At 37.8% G+C, this 25332-nt stretch overlaps 2 protein-coding genes across 6 annotated transcripts in view; one reads left to right on the top strand and one right to left on the bottom strand.

Annotated features, from left to right (window-relative positions):
• The window catches only part of myo6a (myosin VIa), a 36165-nt gene extending 28239 nt beyond the window's left edge, over nt 1–7926 (top strand). Inside the window, exons 28-35 of one of the 5 annotated variants that reach the window (XM_043219215.1) lie at nt 94–254; nt 1709–1747; nt 2053–2091; nt 2574–2677; nt 3006–3137; nt 3265–3294; nt 3834–4052; nt 7018–7926. In XM_043219215.1, coding sequence (XP_043075150.1) covers nt 94–254; nt 1709–1747; nt 2053–2091; nt 2574–2677; nt 3006–3137; nt 3265–3294; nt 3834–4052; nt 7018–7217 — 924 coding nt within the window. In that variant the 3' untranslated portion in view covers nt 7218–7926. The remainder of the gene's footprint in view (nt 1–93; nt 255–1708; nt 1748–2052; nt 2092–2573; nt 2678–3005; nt 3138–3264; nt 3295–3833; nt 4053–7017) is intronic. The other 4 variants (XM_043219217.1, XM_043219216.1, XM_043219218.1 and 1 more) reach the window with 4 other exon arrangements.
• Nucleotides 7927–9108: 1182 nt separating this feature from the next.
• Nucleotides 9109–24540, bottom strand: LOC122324792 (interphotoreceptor matrix proteoglycan 1). The gene is made up of 18 exons (XM_043219472.1): nt 24444–24540; nt 23471–23686; nt 19947–20113; nt 18943–18974; nt 18782–18828; nt 18604–18701; nt 17784–17933; nt 17271–17329; nt 17110–17130; nt 16804–16988; nt 16623–16684; nt 14559–16215; nt 13770–14036; nt 12931–13379; nt 12432–12651; nt 12073–12283; nt 11392–11577; nt 9109–9148 (listed from the first exon to the last, which is right to left on the bottom strand). The coding sequence occupies exons 1-18, from the start codon at nt 24538–24540 to the stop codon at nt 9109–9111; spliced, it is 4164 nt and encodes a 1387-aa protein (XP_043075407.1).
• Between the last annotated feature and the right edge of the window lie 792 nt (nt 24541–25332).

Genomic DNA, 25332 nt, shown 5'->3' with positions numbered 1-25332 from the left:
TTGTAAAAAGGGTCAGTTATAACAGCTGTTTAAAAAGCGCCGCACATTTGTGTTGGTAGCAGCTGATTGGTTGAAATGTGACTGGTGTTTCAGGAGGAGATGGACCTGCAGCTGCAGGCGGAGAGGGAGCAGGAGACGGCCCGGCAGGCCGTGCTGGAGCAAGAGCGGAGAGACAGAGAGCTGGCCCTGAGGATCGCTCAGAGCGAGGCCGAGCTCATCCCGGAGGAGACGCCCGTGGAAGCCGGGCTGCGCAGGTATCGCCGCTGCTCCCAGCTGCCCAGATAAACGAGCCCCATAGAGCAGTCACAGTGACCCCATGACACTATTTTTCATGCAAATATTACCAATATTCAAATATTCTCGCTTTTAAAAGGCATATGAAGGCACAGATGGGGGGCTTTCGATTTCTCACCTGAGGCCAATAGAGGGCGTGTCCAGCTAAATATATAAAAAGGCATTTTTGACCGACTATTTTTGAAAAAGGCACGTAATCTTTAAAATGTTTATAAAGCAAATATAATCAAGTTGCTTAAACAAAGATTAGGTTAATACAAAAGAGCAACAGTGAGATTTGCAGTGAGATTCTGCAGGAAAAAATCTACCATAAGGTTTTGAGACATATTTGTAAAAGTTTGCACTTTACATGGCCTTCTAAACATGCGACTCCTTATGCGCTCCGAACGGCTTGGTTCCGGTTTTGACACAAAAAATCTCCGCGTTGATGCTCCGTTTTCCCCGCAATATTTTGAACGAACAACTAGCAGCGTCAAATCTAGTGGGTTCGGTCTAACAAAATCATACGAACGCAAAAACATCGTCATCACATCATGTGAGCCATTGACAAGACAGCCTGACGCACGTCTGAAACTCAAATGCAGAAATTTAGATTTCAAATACGACAAATATTCAAAACGTACATTTTGAAACAGCCCTAGTACATGCACGTACCGTTACACATGCATTTATGTGTTTAGAGCGTTTCTTGTCATGCAAAGAAACAGCTGTCGTACAGCTGCAGGCTAAAGGAATGTTCTGCGTTCAGTGCAAGTTTACCTTAAAAGCGCATATACTATAACACCTTACTAATGCAGCGCAACCAGATAACAAGTGCTCAAATAATAATAAACCTTTACTAAAGAATTCATGTGAATTGATCGAAAGCGACCATAAAGACAATTATTTGCATTTTTGAATAAATGCTTTTCTTTTTAATAGCACATTCTCTTTCTGACAACCCTTTTACAATGAGTTATCATTTGTTAACATTAGTTAATGTGTTATCTTACACGAATGCATTTATTAATCATATGTGTTAATGTTACTTAATAAAAATACAGTCGTTCATTGTTTGTTCGTGTTAGTGCATTAACTAATATTAAGTTGTTTGTTAAAAAGTAATTGCTGAAATGAACTAATATTAATACGTCTTACAGAAGTGTTCGTTCTTAGTTCAGATTAACTAATGGACCTTATTGTAAAGTGTTACCATTTATTTTTCTAGCATAATAAGCTTGAATATATCAAAAGATACGAAAACGTCAGCCATAATTAGATTTTTCATTATTTGACTCCTTTTCTTTTATCTTGAACCTAGAACATTCTTAGAAAGTATTAATGGTGGTGGGATTTAATTTAATTACCGGCGGAGGCTTTTATTAGTTTCTCCGTCACTCTATTTATTTAATGTTCTTCCTGTCTGTTTTTACAGTGTTGCACCACCATCACAAAAACTCAAGAGCTTGACCATGTAGGTTACATTTTTTACTGTCTCCTATTTAAATCTTTATTTTGTACTCGTCATTCCTAGTTTAGTTTAGATGCAGCTCTTTGTAAACTCCATTAAGCTCCATTGGTTTTAAATGGATCTAGCTTTCAGCCTACAGCATGTCAATCAAATGTCTCAGCAGACAAGCAGAAATCACGACATTCAGACGTATTTGCTTCAGTACAGTAACTCTGTATCCTAGTTAGTCAACTGCACAAGTGGAAAATCATATGAGCGGTGTACTGATGCCATATACTAACATGTACCATGGTCCGATAATCCTTTAGGGAGGAAATGGCCAAGGAAATGTCCGATCTTCTGGCTCGGTGGGTAGATGGGTTCGAAACCTACAGATGTACACAATCACCAATCAAAACGTGATCCACTGAAATGAAAACAAAATGCACTTTCTGAAACTTTGCATTCAGTCCAATCACAATTTGTCAGTAATTTCTCACAATGTTTTAAATCAAAATGAATCCCGTCACTTCTTTTATTACTTCGGTCTGAGAATTAATGTTCCTTTCTCGTAATTTGTTAAACGCTGATATGTGCTTTTCTCTTTTCCTGAAATTGATTTCCATGTTATTGCTGTTGTGTAAACCAGATCTGTGTTTATTGTAGCGATGCTTAATATTGTTTGTTAGCATGTGTTGGATTGTTTTCGAAATGAAGGGGCTTTGTAAATTTGATTAACTGTATGTCGTGTAAATGTGACTTTTTATTGGAGATCCGCGTTATTCTTTACCCATCAAATTGTATCCGTTGTGTAACTCTATATGTTTATGTCTTTTTTTTGTGGCTTCAGAGGTCCACAGGTGTCTGCCACAAATGCTCAAGCTGATGTGAAGAAATTTGAACTCAGCAAGTGGAAATATGCTGAATTACGGGACGCCATCAATACATCCTGCGGTAAGAAAGTTGTTTTCGTGACTGCGTATGAAGAATATGAAATGGATGTGTTTGTGACACTATACAGCAGTCCAAACCACACATCAGATGAGATTTCGTTTGAATAGTAATCTTAAAATCCTATAAAAACTTTTTTTGTTACGTGTTATAAATAATTGAAACTTTTTTTTTTATTTTGTGCTTACGAACCAGGAACATATCATATAATCTGCTAAAAAAAAGTTTGTTTGTTACTTACACATTATCGGCTTTAAACCTAATTCTGTGCTGATGGGTGATGATGTGGTTAACGTATATGTTCCGACTGTTTTTTACGATGTGCGTCTAGACATCGAGTTGTTAGCTGCGTGCCGCGAGGAGTTTCACCGCCGGCTGAAGGTCTATCACGCGTGGAAGTCAAAGAATAAGAAACGCAACACTCAGGATGAGCAGAGAGCACCAAAAGCCGTCATGGACTATGGTAAGAAAAGAAATCTCACTGGAGATCTCCTTTAAAAACTGAGATTGGCCCGATCTAGAGTTAGGATGAAATGCAAATTAGATGCTGTGGACAGAAATAATTTGTGTGTGGGTCTTTTTTTTAATAGTTGACATAATTGGAAGCCAAGGCTTCATAGGTGAGTAAAGGCCAAAAAAGAACCAACGGCTGACTAACTCCCAAAAAATAACTAAAGGACCTAAAAAAAATCCTATATTTAGCCTAACTCATAGAAAACAATATTTATAGTAAACAAAATACCCCTTTCCCGCTGCTTTCCTAACTATTTAAATATACTGTATATTTTTGGAAAGAAGTATCTTATGCTTGCCAAAGCTAGGTTTACTTGACCACGAATACAGTAAAAATAGTGAAATATTGTTGCAATTGAAAATAAATGTTTTCTGTGTAAAATGTGATTGATTGCTGTGATGTTACATGATCCTTCAGAAATGATTCGAACATGCTGATTTGATTAAACAAAAAAAGTTATCCTCGTCAATGTTGAAAACAGCTGTGCTGCTAAAATGTTTTGTGGAAATTCTTTTATAGTTGAATAATCTAATGTTATATAATATAAGGTAATATAATGGGTTAACTTTAGACTCTGGAGATGGTTGTAACAATATCAGCACACACATTATTAACGCTTTTATTAATACCATCGTCGTCCTGCAGCCCAGCAGAACCCAGTTGTGCCCGCCGTGCCTCGGCAGCAAGAGATCGTCCTGAACAGACAGCAGCGCTTCTTTCGCATTCCATTCATCCGACCGGGAGACCAATACAAAGACCCTCAAAACAAGAAGAAAGGATGGTGGTACGCACACTTTGATGGGCCTTGGATTGCCAGACAGATGGAGCTGCACCCAGATAAACATCCCATTGTGCTGGTGGCAGGTCTGATTCACTTTCACCGTCATCTTTTTCTCTCATTTGGTTACATCCCTTTAATTTCTCACAGCATTATATTTGCTCTTGGGAATGCAAGCGTTTCTATTTTCAATTAATACAACTTTTAGTTTGGCTGTTCACGTTTTTTTGATGATCCTGAGCTGACCTATATGTGCGAAAGAATGATAGCAATATGGCATAAAGCACACTTATGTAAGCGTTTCTGCGGTTCATTTATTAGCAGATGTTCTGTGAAAGCCAGTAAATACAGTAAAGGAGGGCAAAGAGGAGGAAAAAGAGTGCAAAGTATTTAAGCATTTATGTTCAGCCCCCATGTTTAGCTTGTGGAGCTGTCACTGTAATATTTAGTGAGTTTAACACCTCACTGAATACACCCACAACTGTCTGTCATATTCACTGAGTGATCAAAAAGATGTGATGTGAAAAGTTATTTCAATACTGCTGAATATTCACTATTCTTCAGTCAACAGGGAGTTATTTTTCTCTTTGCCCACATTCTTCCGCAGTTTGGTGTTTTTTTGTTAACAATGTACTGTACTTTATGCTGTAGTTTATTGCTTGCATACACCATGGCTGAAATTGGTGTTGTCGGTAATAAGTACTAACAAGTACATATTATATTTTGTTCACTAGAATCATTAAAATCTAGATTTCATTAGAAGCACATAGAACTTTAGTGTTCCCTTTCAGTCGATCATTCTTGTTGGTATTGACTGTCGAAATTGGGATCTCGTTTAGAAAGATCTATTTCAACTGTAAACAAGCCAGAGCACATTGGCATGTGATGATTGCATCCAGCTGCAGCTGTTTGCAGTGTAAGTATAATGCTCAGCTTTTTTTCACTTTGGAGCCGATCAATCACATCAATCCACTCTTGGCTACTCTACAGAGAAGACTGAAATTAGTTCAGCTTGCTCTTTGAAGCTTCTCGGTGCTGGCGGTATAGTGCTTCAGCAGTGGTCAAGTGGGTTGCACACATCAAGCTGTTTGTGGTTGTGTTGCAGTCAGCCATGTCTTCTGCGCGCTTCAGCATGCTGAAACATTTTTTCCTTAAAACAGCATTAACGGTGATTTAATTTATAGATGACATTTTGTCTTGCTATAGACAGTTACTTTCTGTTTCTGGATTCAATAGTTACCTGGCATCTGGGTAATGGTTTTGATCAATGCCTGATGTGCCTGGGCATTAAGCATGCTGAGGTGGCGTTTGTGGATTAGTCATGTTCTCAACATGACTCTTTTGGAGTTGACCAATCCTGCATTGGAGGGCAAGTCAGAGCTTTTTGGATATGAAGATTCGGCTGCGCTGTCCCCCTCTGGGATGGTAGCAATGCCTGAATCGGATCCATAATTTGACTGCTATGCTTTTCTGGCCCTATCCAGGCCCTCTGTCAAACCTGGCAGTAAGCCTGGCAGAGAGTCACAGACAGACAAAACCCTGTACTAGACTCTTCCTCTTATGTTGCCAGTAGGCAGCAGCTGGTGGTTCGAGAGCATCATCAAAGGCCCTACTTTTCTCAACCATAGAACACTCTTCGTTCCGCCTATGAGCTACCCAGGCTGGGTTCCTGAGTTTCACCTCACCGCAGGTACGTTCGGTAGTACCACGTGCTAGGGGAGCCACATACGATGGCCAAAAAGTAAGCTGTGCTTCCTGGAGAATGGAGACTCCATCCCCTAGATGATCCAGTTGATTTGGAAACATTTCAGAGATGCTCTGATAAACCTGTTTGCCTCTCCACAGACCTCTGACTGGCAGTTGTTTTCAAGAAAAGCACAGATGCACTGAAACATAGCTGGCCACAGGGCCTACGAAAATATGCTTTGCATGACCCCATGCAAGATAAGTCAGTAGGGAGTGATGACCTGGCCATCAGGTTCCTTAGGGGTGTGAGAAAGTTGAATCCTCCCTGGCCCCACTCTATGACCTCTTTGAACCTGTCTCTAGTGCTCAGGGCACTACAGCAGTGCCCACTCAGTCAAGCAGAGGTTCTCAATGAAAACTCCTGCTTGCATTGTCCCTCCATTACAAATCTATGGGACCTGCATGCATTTTTGGTCGAATAAAACATGCATAAATTGAGGCCCCAGCCTGTTCAAGGTTCCCACTACTCCCTACAGGAATGAGGTGGTGAACCTGCAAGCACTGCCCCTGTAGGAGGCAGACACAGCCCTAGCTTTGCTCCATCCCATTTGAGCCATATGTGGACCGAACACGAAGCTTCAAAACCTGAGATCAGATCTTTGTCTGTTTCGGAAGCCATCAGAAAGGCAATTCTGTCTCTAAGCAGAGGATGCCCCACTGGATAGTAGATGCCATCACCCTGGCTTATTAGGCAAAGGGTGTGCCCTGCCTGTTCAGGTTGCAAGCCCAGAAGTGTTGCATCCTCCTGGCTGCTGGATCATGGCACCTTGCTGACAGTTATTTGTAGAGCTGCAGGCTGGGTGACCCCCTAAGATTCTTTAGCCTTTGCATGGAGCCGGTATCCTCCTGTATTCTCACCTTCAATGGATAAAAGCACCATTTAAAGTGCCCCTTTTAAAAATAACCTTTCATTGAGTGGGGTACACATCTAAGTGAATAAAAACATCTTGCTAAGTTTTAAACCTGAAAGTGCACTGTGTATAATGTTATTGTTTCTCAAAAGAAATAACTCTCACGTCTCGTATGTACCTAAATGGTTATTCATATGTGCAAGTGCTTCCAAAGCCTTCTGGGTCACAGAACACTCACACAGGACACTGGAAGGTGGACCGCTTTGGTAGGGATCCTAATTTCATCTGTCAATACCAACATTTTTCCTCCTCCTGTGAACAAAGTTTACATACGTAAATGTTTTAAATTGTAGCTGTTTGAATACTGGCAAGTATGAATAGATAATATAAGCCAGTTTATTGCTTAGTTTCTAGATTAGTTCCTAATGTTCAACTTGTGTTTTTGTGTTGATAGGTAAGGATGATATGGAGATGTGTGAGCTGAGTCTGGAGGAGACCGGTTTGACTCGGAAACGTGGTGCTGAGATTCTGCCTCGTCAGTTTGAAGAGATCTGGGAACGCTGTGGGGGCATTCAGTATCTTAAAAATGCCATCGAGAGCAGGCAGGCACGACCCACGTATGCCACTGCCATGCTGCAGAGCATGCTGAAATAAACACACACACACACACACACACATATATCACATCACTGCCATGCTGTCAGGCATGCTCAAATACACACACACACACACACACACACATACCCCACATCACAGCTCTAGTTCCATAAGGGAATCTGTCAACTCCTACATAACCAGCACTGACTTTCATTTAGTTCTTTTTTTTTTTTTTCTTTTAATATTCTTTTCGGTTTTTAGTCTTTGGACGTTGTTTTTGCTTTGTTCTTTTTAAGTGCTTCTTTTAAGTAGCCGTCTCATTTATTCTGGATTTATTTGAATATCCGGTGTGTCGAATCATCTCATTGATCTTTAATTGCTGTTCTCGACAGTGTAATTGCCTCTAAACTGCCTCTTAATATAATTTACTCAATGTAATATTTTTGCTATGATATGCGATGAACGTCAGTAATCCGTACTTCACTGGCTCAATGTTCTTTTGAGATAAATTCAACAGTCTCTTCCTAACGTTTGAATCGATCTCGCGTTGAAATAAAGATCCTCTTTGACTTGCAGATGTAAATACTGATATTGTTCAGCACTTTACACTATTCTGAGTTGTTATTCACTGTGAGTTTAACTGCTTGCATAAAGTATTTACAAAAGCTACAATACAGTAAATACAATAACTCTGGTAAGTAATGACAACTAAATTATGACTTTGAATGAAAAACGTTTAATAAAAAAAATAATGATTTTAATAATATGATTTAGTCTTCTTGTGATATTTTTATTGTCCCTAAGTCAGTGACGATGCGTGGTTCGCAAAAGATGCGATATGATACACGAGGCTTGGGTTGTAATTGTGATAGCAGACCAAATATGTATAAGAGCAAATGGAGTTTATTTCTATATAGAAAATCAAGATTTGTATGAAACGAAACAAGGTACTGATGCAGGCATGAGATCGACAGCTAAATAAAGTTTGAGTTGATATTTTAAAAAGACATAAACCAGCACGAAAGTCATAAGAGCCTCGTTTCAGGAATTGCCTTCTATAACATTTCACAACATAATAACAATGATAAAAATATATATATTTAATGTAGTAGAAACGACTATTAATGGTCATTGTGAAATATGTTGACGAATGTTGTTAACTAAGGCTTTAGAATGCAAATAAGTGATGCTATTATTCAGAGCTGCCCAGGGACATCACTAACATATCTCTGGATTTAATATTAAACTATACATTTTGCACAATTACAGCGTTTTGGGTAAATCTTACAAAATTGGTTCATATCACTTTTAATATAATTTTACGTGTTGCTCTATAACAATCAAAGAACATTTCCAACAAAGTTCTTCTTTTCACAAGACAACTATGCTAAAATACAAAAAAAAATAAATATTCGCTATGCATGTGAAACAATGAATAATTATTACACGGCAAAACAAAATTATGTTCCATACTATGAGAATTTTTGAAGAGCGTGAAACTAATTTCCTCATTGTGAGGAAACCCGTAATGCTTTCCGCCGTGTGAAAACATTCGATCAGCTTGACGTTCTCACGAGAACGACAGGTTTGCATAACCATTCAGCTTTGATCTCCGTCTGTTCAGGATGTTTGAGGCCTTCGTGAGTTGTGGGATCATGGGAAGTCTTTTCGAACATCTTTTTATCTGCTGGATAAGCACCATCGGAAAAAACGGTATGATGTGACGACCCACCTCTGTTAAAAGAGAAACGAGTTGTTTTGCGTTGATGTTGTTTAGCTAATAGCTACATGAATGATTCTGGACTTTTATCTATAATGATGTATTCTGAAACGCTGCATTTAATGCAATTGGCCACTGGTCTAATAGTGGTTCTTACAACCAAAGCAAAAGTTGATATATGTGATCATACCTCAGTGACGGTGATTATAATGAGTAAACGTTTTGTGATTAACTCGTCAAGCCTGGTATGGTGGTCTGGTCTCTGCCTCTATAAAATAGCAAATACAGCAATATTAAGCCTAGTTGTAAAAGACAAAGACATCAATATCACCTGAAAAGAAATAAAAAAAAAAAAGACACATCCAGAGGATAAATTCACAGGTGTGTGACGCATCGGTTTCTGTAAAAAAGACACGTTAGTAAAGGTATTTTAGTTACAAAACGGCATTCCTGGAGTAAAGTGCACAACAATATGTAAATGACATTATTGCTTATTCACAAAAATATTAGTTCAAGTACTAATTGTCTAAAAAGTGTTGAATTTCAGTGTGGCGATCCCATGGAATGATGCTGCAGAATTGGAAGCCAAGCATTTAACCAAATGTGCTTGCTGCCACGGTAAAAAAAAAAAAAAAAAATGTGTAAAACTTTAAAAAAAAAAAAATTTTATGGAAAATTGTGGATAAGTAACTGTAATGGTGATTGCAATACAGAGCTGCAGTGCAATCCCAAACTAAATGCCTGAACTCTAGTATTTGAGGAAACCTTGTGTCCTAAATAGATCACTGTTAAAGAGAAAGATGCATATTTATAATGACTTGTATTCTGAAATCTTTGGGTTGTTGAATTTGTTGAACTGTCGAATTTGTGGAGGCTTCAGTTGTTAATCCAGAGCTTCAAGACGGGGACAAAGAAAAAAAAAATATCTCAAAAAGAAAAGGCAGAGAATGAAAATGAAGAATGAAATGTATCAAAGGAGGTAAAAAAGTATTCATAAATGTGTTTAGAACAGAATGACAAGACGAATAGACAGGGAAGCAAGTTAAGACATTTTATGCAAACTAATTTTGTGAATGACGCTCTTATCATAGTGCCAAATCTACTGTAATTCGCTGTGAATATTTATTCTAAGAGAGATTATACAAAATACACGTCTTCGAATGAGTTTAATCCACAATCCGAATTCCAGAAATGTTGGCAACATAAACGTTAAAACAGAAATGTTACATTTGTGTCCACTAAATGAGCTCATTTTAAATGAAATGCCTGCCATAGGGATTTTAAAAAAGTTGCCATGGGGGCAACAAAGAGCTACAAAAGAAAAAATAATAAAAAGATTCCAAGACCGTGGTGAAATCTGTGCAAAAGGGACAAAACCGAATTTATCCTTTGTTAAATACCTTTGGTCTTTGGGCCCTCAGGAGACATCACTCATCACATGATTCTGTCATTGACTTTACTGAATGGGCCCAGGAATACTTCCAGAAACCACTGTCGGTAAACACAGTCCTCCCTGCCATCTGCAGATGACTACTAAAGCTCTATCATGAAAAAAGGAAGCCATATGTGAACATGGCCCAGAAGCGTCGTCGTGTCCTGAGGACCAAGGCTCATTTAAAATGGACTGTTTTAAAGTGGAAAAGTGTTCTATGGTCAGACGAGTCCAAATTAGCGTTCAGTTCAAAGGTCAGCATCTCTGATGGTATGAGGGTGGATAAGTACAAAGTTATGAGCAGCTTGCATGTTTTGGAAGGCACTATGTATGCTGCAAGGTATATAAAGGTTTTAGAGCAACATATGCTCCCCTCCAGATGACGTCTATTTCAGGGAAGGCCTTGTGCATTTCAGCAGGACAATGTGAAAACCATATACTGCAGTTATTACAACAACATAAAGAGTCTGGTGCTAAACTGGCCCGTCTGAAGATCTGAAGATCTTTCACCTATAGAGAACATTTGTCACATCACTAAACAAAAAATATGTCAAAGACAACCATGAACTCTTCAGCAAATGGAAGCCGATGACAAGAATGGGACTATATTCCAACACCAAAACTCCAGACATCTTCAAAGTGTTGCTACAGCATGGTAAACATGCTCCTGTCGCAACTATTTTGAAACCTGTAGCAGACATCAAATTTGAAATAAACTTATGCACATAATAAACATCTCTCAGTTTAAACATTTATGTTATTTGGTGTGCTACTGTCAATAATATATTGGCTTGTGATATATATTTTATAAAAATGTAAAAAATAGCCCAACATTTTCAGAATTCAGGTTGTATATATACTTTTCATATATTGCTTTAAAATAAATACATATAATAAAACCAGTACTTTAAAAACTACATTTGGTATGCATAGATTTTGCCATCAATCAATTAATTGCATTTATGTTTGACTAATCAGTATTTTTACTGTAAGTCTTGTCTGTTATCTATGATTACACAACAAATGATTTGATTGCAAAAAAATGTCAGAAAGTCTGACGGAAAAAAAGACCTGCTTACACTAGAGTTAGTGTCTTTCTGGTCCGTACACATTTCCTGCACATTGTTAACAAGAGAGAAATGATGGCATAAAGAAAGGTGAGCGCGCCCACGAGGCACACTAGGGAAAGAAAGGGGTCTAGTGTCACGGAGACCAGCTCTGCACATCTCTCTCCGATAAATTGCCAGAATTTACCTACAGGACATCTAAAAGGGTCGAGAGAAACAGTTAGAACATGCACAGTGGAGGATTATTCTTAAAGAGATCCATCAGAGCTACACATCAAACATCCTTGTATATACATATTACTAAAAAAACTAAGTAATTACTTGATTTAAAAAAAATAATAATACTGGAGTGCTGGCAAAAAGGTTAAGTTTGCCAACATATAGTCAGAAACTTGAAATACCTAGTTAAGATAGAAAAAAAAACTAGATATCACATTAGAGACGAGCATTCAATTCGAAAACAACTGAATTCGATATAGATCAATGGAATCTAACTGATCATAACTTTATTTGACCTAAGTTTTGATATAGTTATGGTAGGAAATTTACTAAATATCTTCATGGAACATGATCTTGTCTTAATATCCTAAGGATTTTTAGCATGAAAGAAGAATCTATGACCCATAAAATGTCGGCTGTCTACAATTACACCCATGTGATTTAAGTCACATATGTGATTGTTCTCTGAGGTACCTGCAAGCGGCACCATGCCCTGGTACAATCTCACACTCTCCTCCATTGAGACAGAAGTCTGGCTGGACCACACAAAGGCTCTGACATGGCAGTCCATCCACCGTCACGTAGCCTGGGTCACATAAACACTGTGCTTCCTTCGTCCAGAGGTTCACCACGCAGTTGGAAAACTCGTTGCAGGCAAGAAACTTGCAAGGGTCACCTTGATCAGCTAAAATGAAAGAAGAAATTGGACTCATCTCAACTGTAGCAATTCCTGACCTTCTCTGAGAAATTCTGCCCGTGTCCAGAGAGACTCATGCAGTTTTGAAATGAACCAGCCAGCTGATGCATGAAGCTTACAAAGCCCTTAGACTTACCTGGTTCTATGTCTAGTGAATGGCTGTCAACCTTTATGTCCAAACGCTGGGCCGCAGCATTACAAAACTCCTCCAAAACGTGCTGGACAGCCTGAGTAATGTTGTATGGCACAGACTTGGCAAATTTTGCCTTGCTATTGACCACCACGCTTCCGTTTCGGAAGTTTAGGATTTCTAATTTCTTAAAGCCTGTTAGGTTAGACTGGAGATATGGGAGTAGCTGTGCACAGAAGAGACAAAAGCATAGTTTAAATATATTCACCATTCAAAATACACTAGACAATTGCGAAAGTTAGCAGAAGAAATTTACAGTAAGCACAAATATGATCAGCATATGGTCTTATTTTTTAAAAACTGTATAGGCTATAGTTAACAATGAAAAGCATTAAGATGAAGCAATATGCTGATGAATGAAGAAAAGTTTTATGTTTTCTTAATGTAATATCCTACTATTAACGTGGATGTTATTAAGCCAGCTAATTTAAAAAGCTGCACTCACCAATTCAACAAATTTGTTTTCCAGCGATCGGTATTCTGAAGAGCTCTTATTGAAAAGATCTTCAGAGAACAGCATGTTTGTGACTCGCATACTGAAAAACACAACTAGTTCTTTGCCTTTGTTAGCTGTGGTCATTGAAGGAGTTGTGAAATACTTCAGTGATGGCGCTCTTGTTGTCTCCAAGGGATATCTTTCATTTGGGAAAGAATATCCATTGTCATAACTCAAGAGATCGATTGTCTCTGTACTTACTACATCTATTTGGTCTAACTCTTTTAAATGAATAAATGGGTCTTCCGTTTCCACATCCAGTACTTGGTCATTTTCTGACTCGAATATAACATCCTGAGCAACAGTTGGTTGTACTTTTTCAGTTGGTGAGTCATAATCCTTTTCTGAAGGTGTAACGGTCTGGTGTAATACGTCTGTTTGCACTACTTCAAAAAGGTCTTCAGGTAAAGTTGTCAAAGGTAGATCAGTTGCGAGTGTCTCCGTTGATTGTGATGCAGTATCTTCTTCTTGTTCTACAAGATCTTCTGTCGGAGTGTCTTCCTCTGCGAAATCGTTAATGATAGATTATAAATTACATTTTAAATGGTGAAATAGTTGCGTACTGAAATATTTAATTCTGTGGATCTAGTTTTAAATTCTTTTCCCTAGTAGTACAGCTTTCACTCCTGCACTTTTATCCTGCCTCAATTTAAATTATGTACTTATATCTGGGATTAAGAACTATATAAGTGGGTTTCATATGATAGCTAATGCTTGGCTTTTTCAAAATATATCTGGACTTTGACCAAACATTTTTTATTGAGAAACACACATCATGTCTCTCTTACCCATCTCTGTAACCTTTGGCTCTTTAGTATCTCCAACATCAGATGGTAACTCCTGGGCAACAGTTGATTGTACTTTTTCAGTTGGTGAATCATAATCCTTTTCCAAAGGTGTTGGCGTCACGACCGATACATCTGTTTGTACTATGTCAAAAATGTTAAGGTCTGCAGGTGAAGTTGTGAAAGGTAGATCAGTTGCAAGTGTCTCTGTGGGTTGTGAGGCAATGTCTTCTTTTTCTACAAAGACATCTTCTGTCAGAGTGTCTTCCTCTGGGAAATCATTAATGATTGTAATATAAATTACATATGAAGTGCAAAATAGTTCATGTGTGATAGCTCATAAGATAAAAAACTTTCTGTAATAAAATTTTTTTTTATTGAGAAGCACACATGACATGGCTTTCTTACCCATCTCTGTGAGCTTTGGATCCTCCGCATCTCCAATATCAGATGGTATATCGTGGGCGATGGTCAATTGTACTTTTTTAGTTGGTGAATCATAGTCCTTTTCCAATGGGGTTGCCGTAGCGACCGATACGTCAGTTAGCACTACTTCAAAAAGTTCAAGGTCTGCAGGTAAAGTTGTCAAAGGTAGATCAGTTGTGAGTGTGTCTGTGGGTTGTGATGCAGTCTCTTCTTCTTGGTCTTCCTCTGGGAAATCATTAAAGACATGTTAGAATTTATATTTGAAGTGCAAAATAGTTCAGTGTTTTATATAACTGCTACAACACATTTTGTGAACATTTTAAATGTTATATTTAAATATTGAGAAACATAGCATAGATCTCTTACTCATCTTGTCGAGATGTTGCTCTTTAGTATCCCCAACAATAGATGGTAAATCCGTATCTTTCATTGAAGCTGAATCTGTGATCATTTCAGGTAGAGATTCTGAGGCACTTGATACAGTAGTGAAAGCATCAGACACTTCTGGTCTTAGGGTTTTTTCCTCTGGAACCAGATCTGGTATCTCAAAAACTTCTTCAATAACTTCAGGTTTAGAGAGTTGATCCTCCACCCCAAATTCTTCCACATATTCAGGTTTACCAATGTCTGTGCCTGGTTGAACACTGTCAACTGGCACAAAAGGCAAATTAGCACCTTCTTTTGGTTGGTAATAGTCAATATCCTCAACAAGGTAGGTTTCTGTAACATAAATTTCCAGTGGTTTAATCTTAATCATCTCTGCAGGGGGTTTGGTTGAACCTTCAGTGGTTCTGGAGACCTCACTCGTGATCTCTACAGCAGGCTGTTCAGTTATGATGCTGCCTTCATATTCTACATCTTCAGCAGGTTCTAATTCATCTGCTTCTCTTTCAGGTTTCACCACCTCACTCTTTTCTGTTAAATCAAGTTCCTTCTTAGGTTGTCCTCTGTCAGATTCTGGCCTCCTGGTGGCCTGAACGTCCTCTTCTTGTTTCACTTTAATGTCCTCATCAGTTTTATGTTCCTCAGCATCATCTTTTGATTCTCTAACGACCTCTGTTTCTGGCATTAAAACCTTTTCTTCAGGTTCTGCTACTTCATCATGTTTAGTTGATTTTCCAATCTCATCCTCTGGTTCGGGTAGCACAACTATTCCCACAGGCTCTAATGTGCCATACTCAGCATACATTTCTGTTACTACAGTCACTTCTACAGGTTGTAATACTTGATCTTCTACACTAACAGTATCTTCAGTTGCATCTGTATCTTTCTCAGGTCCAGATAGTTCTACAGTTTCTGTTGTCACAACCTTTACTTTGGGTAACTCAACCTCGGACTTGGTCTCTACTTCAGGTTCAGGCATCACCACTTTGGTTTCTTCTTCTCTTATTACTGTTCCAGTGTCCACTGGTTCAGGGATCTCTGGAATTTCATTAGAATCTGTCACTATAGTTATTGGATCAATTGGTTCAGTCACAGGTTGCAGGGTGATACTAAAGTCTGTTGTGACAGCCAACATTGGTTGTTCAGACCTAGGACTAACAGTTGTTGCAGTGGTGAACAAAATGTGGGCCGTGGTTACCGGGTGAAATATGATGTCATCTTCTGGTATCGTGTTTAGACTAAAGTCACTATCTGGTGTAGGTTTCTCTGTAGTCCTAAGCTGTTCTTCACTTGGGAGTAATGCAGAGGCAGCAGCTGAAGATGTTGGGGCCAAATTGTTGTCTTTTTCAGTAGTAACAACTGATTTTCTGTCATCCTCACTAGGAGCTTCCTTTACTGGTGGAACTTGAAAAATGTCTGTTATGAGTTCACCAGTTTCCCCTTTAATGGTTTTAATCTGGTGTATAATGACTGCATCACTGTCAAATGTTTCTGATTCTGATTTTGTTGTTGTCGTGGTGATGTCTGTCTCCAAAGTTGGGTTTAAAATGGTCTCATCATCATCTGATGAAATATGAACTTCAATCTTTGGTCCTTTTGTTGAAAAACTGAGGTCATCATATGAATCTTGATCAAAGGGCTGCAAGTTAACAGGTGTACAATTACGTTATTGCATTTAAAGATGTTATGTTAACCCTGTTTCTGTTTCATAAACATATCAAATATACAACACAGAGAACAAAAGACTAAAAACAAAGTTCTGGTCTTGAATGCTGATTGGCTGATATGGCACTCCAATATAAATACACTAGAAAGTGTGAAATGTTCCCTAGCTGCTGTATATTACTATTTACGCTTATTTTACATGTATATAGTTCACATATATATCGAGTGGATGACACTTAATATTTTAAGCACATGAGGCTTTACTATGTGTCAGTATTGAAAGTATCACACACATAAGGCTGTGTCCCTTAAGCCATGACTATATTGACCATATAGAATGGTCTCCAATTCCTATTTGCTTAATTATATTACATTAGTCACCTCAGTTTTAATGTCTTCAGAAACCTCAGTGACAGGCATTCTCGTTGAAGACTGGTCTTTGCCTGATGTGAGAAAATGTGTACACAATTTATAAATACAATGTGATGAACTTATACAAGACAATCAAATCAATTCTTTTAATAAATTGTAAATAGAAATATGTGTAAATATATACATTTACCTATCTCAAAGGTTAGCGAATTAAGATCAAGAAGAGATGCCTTTTTGCTCAGTGCTTTAACTATCATATCCTTCAGACTTGGTCCTGTAGATGAAACAACCGTGCCAATGTCTAGATTTCCATCAGAAGTGGAGGGTATGGTAGTGTCAAATACAGCTGAGTAAACTGCAGATAGTCCTCCAGCTCTGGATAAATAGAAGCAATGTGCATTCATGTTTATAGATGTGACAGACATTTTATTGAAGCAATAGAATTTATGTACACACAATATGCAACACACATATAAGCACATTATGCAACTTTTACCCTTTAGGTACTTCTGTCTCACTTGCATGTATGAAAGAAAACAGAAAAAAATCAAATGCAGCAAGTAATGCAAAGTTAAAAGAAACAGCAGTAATCCAGAGCTCAGGTGGTCAGCTGGACACAGCTGTTCTAATTAAATTCATATTAAAAAGTATGCCTACCTAATACTTAACACTTGGACATCCAAAAATCCAGGTAGGTCATTAAAAGCGTGTTGCATCTGCAAAAAACAAACATGCATGCACGTTAATATTTAATCTTGCCATATGGGTGTATAGGCAAATGTATTAACCAGAAATACACTCATGATCAAGACAGGATAGAACAATGCCCAACAGATTCACAGAATTAGCAGTTTTCTAGAAAGACTCTGCAACTCTAATAAAATATGATTGAAGGGACTTGCGATTCAAATACTGTATTTGCATAGTTGGAAGTTCTATTATTGTAACATATCGTTTTAAATAATGTCACATTATTTTGGTTCTTTATCAGCCTTGTAATCATGTTAATTTATTCTTGCAATTATCATTTCTCCAATGATTTTAAGACTTGCAGGAAAAAATGACTCAATTTAGCATGCAAATGGAAAAATGTCCAAAAGGAAATCTACAGAAAATCACAGTATGTGTTATTATATGAATACTTTGATTCATCATTGTTTGGTCACACACCTGATCCTGGAGATGCCTTGACAGATCGTGATATTGAGGTGAATCGGTGTCTCTCAGTATCTCCCGATACCCATAGTCCATCAGTACAACGCTGAACTCTATGACCTGATTTAATGGCTGCTCAGGAACTACATTGTGAACATCCAATTCCTGCAAATGTATTACGTATTAAGAGTTTTTAATAATTGGTGCAAAAAACATATAGAATCCCTCATCATCCCTTCTCTCCACCTCCAAATTGATCAGAACATCATTCTCTTTGCCACATCTTCTGCCACCACCTAAAACATCTCTCACTAATAGAAAGTGTCTCTCTGTAACATGAAATGTAACAAACATTTCATTCTACATCAGTTGAAAAACATTGCCTTTTTTTTGACAGCCTCTGGTTTGTTGTTACCCTAAGCTTCATTCCCCTACAAAGTCATTGTTAGCCTGACATTAAGTATGATTGCTACCAAATTGTTGTATTGTTACCAACTGTTCTGCGATTCAGTCTTTCTACAACCCTGCAGAGTTTAGCTCCAAATTGCTCCAACATACATTTGAGGGTTTTTTATTGCCTTCCCTCGCTAACTGCCCTCTGTCTTGTGCCCTCGGATGTGTGGCATTATGATACACCTAAGACAGCTATGAATCCTGCACAGTTTATGCAAATCCATACTTTCTTAAGCCATTGACCTGGTGGCCTAAAATGAAAGCAGAGCTAAGGCTGCATATACTGTAAACAAAAAGTTGACACTATATATAAAAAATTAATTTCTATCAACCACAGCTGCCTGTGGTACATGTAACATGTTATGTAAATTGTGCTCAAGACCTGTGAGACAGTAGAGGTGTCTGTCGTAGTACTGATAGTACTATATAGATCTGGGGGAACAAATTCTTCTACTGCTGCTTCAGTCAGGACTTCTGACCCTGAACAACAGAGACCGAACTTAGTTAAATCTACGAAAATGATAAGATCTCACTGAATACCAAAAACAATTAAACTATACCTTCCGTTCTTAGTGCCCCGTCAGTTGTTGGATTTTCAGTTGCATTTCTAAGAATTACAAAGTAATACATATCATGATATTAAAATAAATCATGGTTCACCATTTTTGTTATAGATGAAGATGTTTCCAGAATATGACATAATAATCAAGTGCTGTCTTACCTTTGTAATTTGTCACTATTCATATTCACCCTCTGTAAAAAAACAAGACAAAAACAAACATATCACAAAACTAATTGTTTAGTTTAGCCCAAAAATTGTACTCGCCCTCAGGCCATCCAATATGTAGATGGCTTTGTTTCTTTATCAGATCAGTCACCATTATTTCTATAGCGTTTATACAACAGCAACAGATTTGTAAAAATGATTTGCAGTGAATTGGTGCCGTCAGACTAAGATTCCAAATAGCTGTTTAAACATCACAATAATCTTCAAGTGATCCACATGAATTCAGTCCATCAGTTACCATCTTAAGAAGCAAAAAGATGTGTGTTTAATTAACAAATCCATCAAGATGTTTTTAACAAACTTCCTGTTAAAATATGAGCACGCTATCAATAATATTGCTTTCTCCTGTAAAATGTTGACTCATCTGAATCAAGTTTTTAGGTTTTTAATTAATTTGTTGGTGGATTTTCATGTGTGAAACAACAGGGGAAGGACTTACTGTCTGGTGGAATTATGGAACCATATTTTTCTCCAGAATGCATTAATGATGCATGTAATTGATGGTCATATGGATTACTTATTATGAATTACGAATCATAATTCTCATTTGGTCTGGACTCTGGACTGATGGCACCCGTTCACTGCAAAAAATTAATTGGTGAGCAAACGATTTACTGTAAATTTCTCCAAATCAGATCTAATGATGAAACTAACTCCTCTACATCTTGGAGGTTCTGAGATGAGTACATTTTCAGCGAATTTACAGTTTTGGGTTGAACTGTAATATTCATAAATTGCTAATGTGTAAATGTTGCTATTTATAAATAGCAACATTTACACATTACACATTTTTCATAAATCAGAAATGTTATTTAATATAGATAAATAAGCCTAAATACCGTGATGTACAAAAAACAAACCACATGTACAGTTTTCTCAAAAAACTTTTATGGCATCTTTTGAACGTATAGTACTTTATGATTTTTTTATTTGTTTACCCTGTAGACCATGTCTATGTGTTCCTGTGAATTGCTGAAATCCATGGCAAGATCTGAGATGCACATAGATTCATGCTGGCATTTGTGAACCCATTTCTGGTACTCTGAGCTGCTGGGAATTCTGTCCAGAAAGATCCGGAAAGCCTCCCATACAGCCTCCTGGCAAACTGAAAAGGTCAACAAATAAGTGTTCCAATGAGAAAATCCACCGTGTACATAAATCTTTCTGGTTTTGTATGAAAAACAAATTTTTTTGTATTGCTAAATTGCAATCATACAACAGAGGTATTTCATTAATTAATTCGTATTTCATTCATACAATTACCTTTCTTATTTTGACTAATTATACCAGTTTATTCTCTGATATCTAGTTGCGGGTCAAAACACTGCTCTTCTGCTCCGCTCAGAACATCAAACAGGTTCTCCTGATGAGAGCACTCTAGTAATTGGCAATTCTATTGCACAGAACGTGAAAACAGAGACACCAGCCACCATAAAACAATGTGTACCGGGAACCAGAGCTCCTGACATCTTGGCAAATTTAAAAGTGCTGGCTAATGCTAAGCGTAAATTTAGTAAGATTGTTATTTGCTAATGATTTTCGAATTCACCAGTTAGAGGTCACTAAAAAGAGGTGTTTGAACTTGCAAGCATGATGTCAGACAGTGTTATATGCTGTGGTCCCCTCCCTGCTTCCGGGGGGACAAGATACATAGCAGACTGTCGTCACTCAATGGCTGAATGTCTAAGTGGTGCCCACAGAATAACATAGGTATCATAGACAATTGGACGAGTTTTTGGGGAAGACCTGACCTGTTGAAAAGAGATGGTCTTCATCCTTCCTGGGGTGGTGCCACTCTTTTCTCTACAAATATGGCACATAGTGTGTATTTGACAAACTAGGGCCCAGGTCAGGAAGCAGACAGACCGGGTAATCCTACCGTTTGCTAGCTGCCTCACATCACAAAAGTCAGATAATTCTCAGCTTATAGGAATTCTTTCGCCTAGATATTACACTTTAGGGGCAAGACATGTTGATATTTGCAAAGATGCATTAGGAGTAGCGTTCATAGACATTCTGAACTCTTTTGGGATTGAACACCACATAGCAGGACCTACTCGTTGAAATCATACTGTGTATTTAATACTGTCACATGGAATTAATATTAATGGTGTTAAAATTCTGCAGCAAAGTGATGATATCTCAGCTCATTATCCAGTTTTGTTTGGTGGACTCCACAAAGCTAAATCTGTTATAAGTATGGTAGAACCATCATGTCCACCACAAAAGATTGCTTCTTGATTTATTTCAATTCCTTAGCAAATCCATTAGCTCAGAAAAACTTGATAATGTAACATCTTTTCTAGCACTTAGATACAGTACTCCTTTACTCTTAAGAAAGATCAAAGAAGACAGTCTGACTCTGTGGTGTAATAAGCACACTCTCACCCTAAAGAGAGCAGCCTGGAAATGGAACACAGTCGCAGGAAAACAAATCTAGAGGTGATTGGTTTAGCTTGGTGGGAAAGTTCCCTGTCCTACAGAAAAGCATTAAAACCTGCTAGATCTGATTACTTTTTGTCTCTTTTAGAAAAAAAGCAAACATAAACCCAGTATTTATTCAATAGAGTGACTAAATTATTGAAAAATAAAACATCATTAGGTGCTGACATTCCCCAAGATTACAGCAGTAATGACTTTATGAACTACTTCACTTTCAAGATCGATACTATCAGAGATAACTATGCAGCCGTTAGCTACAGATTCATATCAGAGAGTGCACTTTAAATCCACTCATTCTCTACTATAGGAGAAGAAGAATTGTATAAACTTGTTAAATCATCTAGACCAACCACATGTATGTTAGACCCTATTCCATTTAAACCACTAATAGAGCTGCTTCCAGAAGTCATAGATCTTCTCTTGGCTATTATTAATTTATAATTGTCATTAGGATATGTCCCCAAAACCTTCAAATTGGCAGTTATTAAGCCTCTCATTTAAAAACACACATCTTGACACCAAAGACTTAATTACAGACCAATTTCGAATCTTCTTTTTCTGTCAATATATTCTGTTATATTCCGTATTATTAATATTATCTGTGAGGATTTCCAGTCAGGATTTTGAGTATCGACTCCAACATTTTCTTGAATAGCCTAGAAAACTTTGTTGGCATTAGTGGAAAGTGCCTTAGCATTGTTCAAATCATACTTATTTGACCACCAACAGTTTGTTGCAGTAAATGAGGAAGTATCATATCGATCACAAGTGCAATATGGAGTACCTCAAGGCTTAGTTCTAGGGCCATTACTCTTCAAGCTTTACATGTTACCCTTGGGAGAAATTATCAGGAGACATGGTGTTAGCTTTCACTTTTATGCTGATGATACTCAGTTCTGTATTTCTCTACAGCCCGCTGAAACATACTAAATTAAGAAACTAACAGAATATAAAAAACTGGATGACATTATCAACATTATCATTATTGTAATAATCTATATGTAATAATATAATAATCTAGAGCACTGTCTAACACTTCATGGCTGCTCTGTCAGTTCTTCTTCATCAATTAGAAACCTAAGGTGTGTTGTTTGATAGCAATCTTTCCTTTGAAAGCTATATTTCTAGCACAGGTAAAACTGTGTTTTACCATCTCAAAAACATATCTAAATTGTGACCTATCATTCATGTGTTTATGGCCTCCCGGTTAGACTAGTAATGCTTTAGTGGGTGGTTGTTCTGTACACTTGTCAAACAAACTATAGCTGGAGTCCTTACTAGAATTAGGAAGTATGTCCATATTAGCCTGGTTCTGGCAACACTGCACTGGCTCCCTACAAATATCATATAGATTTTAAAACCCTGTTAATTACTTATAAAGCCCTGAATGGCTTAGTGGGCGGCTGATCGTTCTCCTATTTAGCACCCAAACTCTCAATCTACCTAACACTGTTCAGGAGGCAGACACACTCTGTCAGTTTAAATCTAGATTAAAGATACTTACACATAGCACATTAATATGCTTCTATTAATCAAATCCTTTAAAGTATTGTTAGACTACATTAATTAGATCAGATGGAACCAGTAACACTCCCTATAACGCACAATGTACTTGTTACATCATAAAAAGAAGACGTTTTAACTTGAAAACGTGGCATCATAATGATGTATGTGTGCAACGGTACGAATGCTAAAGTGCAATGTGAGCGCAGACCAGGGAGGAGTGGGAAGGGGGGACAATCATACTCAAATGGTGGATCAGTACCAAGAGATGATGTGTATATCCCTGATTGTCAGGGATCACCTTGGTGAGTTCCACAGACAGATTAAGTGCTGGTTTTGTCTGGCCAGAGGAGACCTGGCCCCTCGACTGAGTTTGGTTTCTCCCAAGGTTTTTTTTTCTTTCTTATTTTCATGTTTCATCTAAAAGAATGATTAGACATACATTTACACTGCACTAAAAGAGAACCATTGATTCGTTTGGATGGTTAAACTTTACTTTACAGCAGCCATGAGTTACCTCTCAGTGTGTAGTATGTTTGGTGACTTGCAATGACTTCCCTCATTGTTTCCTGTGGACACACTTTCACCTCTGAGTGAAAGAACTCTGACCTCTTGATGCGATGCTTTTCCATTTCAAATATAGTCCTGATCGCCGAGTTCTGCTTCGGTGGGTTTGGCAGGTTTGTTAAGCTGATAGTGTGAAGGGTCTCTGATGGGTTTAGCCTGCTTTGGTCTGTGAGAAAAACAAGGTTAAAGATTAGTAACTTTTCTGGCTTACACTTTATTTTGATAGTCCACTTTAGACTACTAGTCTAGTCTACTAACTATAAGTAACTTTGTAAGTTCATCTCAACTAATTCTCATTAAACTACATACTACCTCTCAGAGTGTTATGGTAGGTTTAGGGTTACTAGAATAAGTTCACATATACTTGTAAAGTTTCTGATAGCCAGTAAGTAGTATGTTGTGGACCCATCAAAATATAATGTTAGAAGTTATTAAGCAAACAGTCTGCTTATACTCTAATGACTCCTAGTTGACATGTAGTTGCAAATGCAATGCTAACAGACTCTCCTGCTTCAAGGTCATTAAATATGTTTTGGTGAAAATGTTTTGGCTATTTTTTTAATGCAGAGAATTTTTTGTTTAGCTCAGGCCAATCTCTGGACACAAACTGTGCTGTTCTTTGGTAGTTGAGGGCATGATCTGTTCTTTCAAACTAATGGTTGTTTTGCACTTACAGTATTAGAAAACAACTTAAAACACAATTATATGTTATTCATCAAAAACTCCCATTATTTGGGACCTTCTACTTACTAAACCTTTTACATTATTTCTTTGATAGATTACAATACTCATCACTGTATATGTCCAAAAGAGTGTCCTCATTCCTAACTGTAACACTGCACTGTATAAATCAGCCATTTACAAGTTTAAACCAAAATGACCATCCTCATCTACATTTTGCAACGAAAAGTTAACTTTGTTACCTTGACTTCCTGTGACGGACACAATGAAGAAAATGAGTGTGAAGAGATGCCCACATTTCAAAGACATGCTGACTTCAAGTCTTACATCTAACCCCATGCTGTTAGATATCAGCACAGCACTTCAGGTGCTAAGTCCTTTTTCGTGGATGTATCCGTAAAAAGCAGGAAATGCCATCATGGTCCCTGACCTTGTAGCCAAGCACTGAGACCTACAAATGTAATGCAAAATGGAAATGCTGGAAACTGGAAATGAAAACAGAGTTTTTGGTGCCTGACAGAAGACAAAACTGTGAACATAAAAAGTAGAATGCAAAGAGAGAGCGGTTACTGAAAAAACGATACTAAGACTACTAAGGTACAGTCTTGGTGTAGAGGCATGACATTGTGTGACAGATTACGGTGAATGAGTTAAAAAAGCAAGATCTGTTTCTGGAATAATCTGATTATCTGATGCTCAGACATAATCCCCACCTCATCCAATTACTGGCTTTTCCATTCAAGCATCTGTCACCAGCAATGCCAACTCAATCACCTAATTCATGTTGGTCCCTGACCTCAGGAAGTAGCAGGGCTCACCCCAGGTTCTGTTCCTGTCAGGCATCCCGTGTGAGTGCATGTGTGGACAGAGCTGTCAATGATTGCTGGCTTTAAAGTGCATGTGCTTTCTCAAAAATGCATGCTATTTAAAGCCTGTGGAGTCTGAGTGCTTTCAAACTATGACCGCCATGATAGGGATGAGTGGAGGAAAGCACTACTTCCATTGACGGTCCTAAGACTTAGTCTATAAATACTAAAGCCTTGGCAGCAGATGAATTGCATGCTAATTCACTACTGTTTTTTAAATATCAGTCCATAAATCAACAGTTTTTTTAAAAACCAGTTTTCATTG

This window comes from Puntigrus tetrazona, chromosome 20 (assembly GCF_018831695.1).
Source record: "Puntigrus tetrazona isolate hp1 chromosome 20, ASM1883169v1, whole genome shotgun sequence".
In the NCBI taxonomy this organism is placed as follows: Eukaryota; Metazoa; Chordata; class Actinopteri; order Cypriniformes; family Cyprinidae; genus Puntigrus; species Puntigrus tetrazona.
Note: the sequence above shows the minus strand (reverse complement) of the source record. Positions and strands in the feature narration are given on the sequence as shown.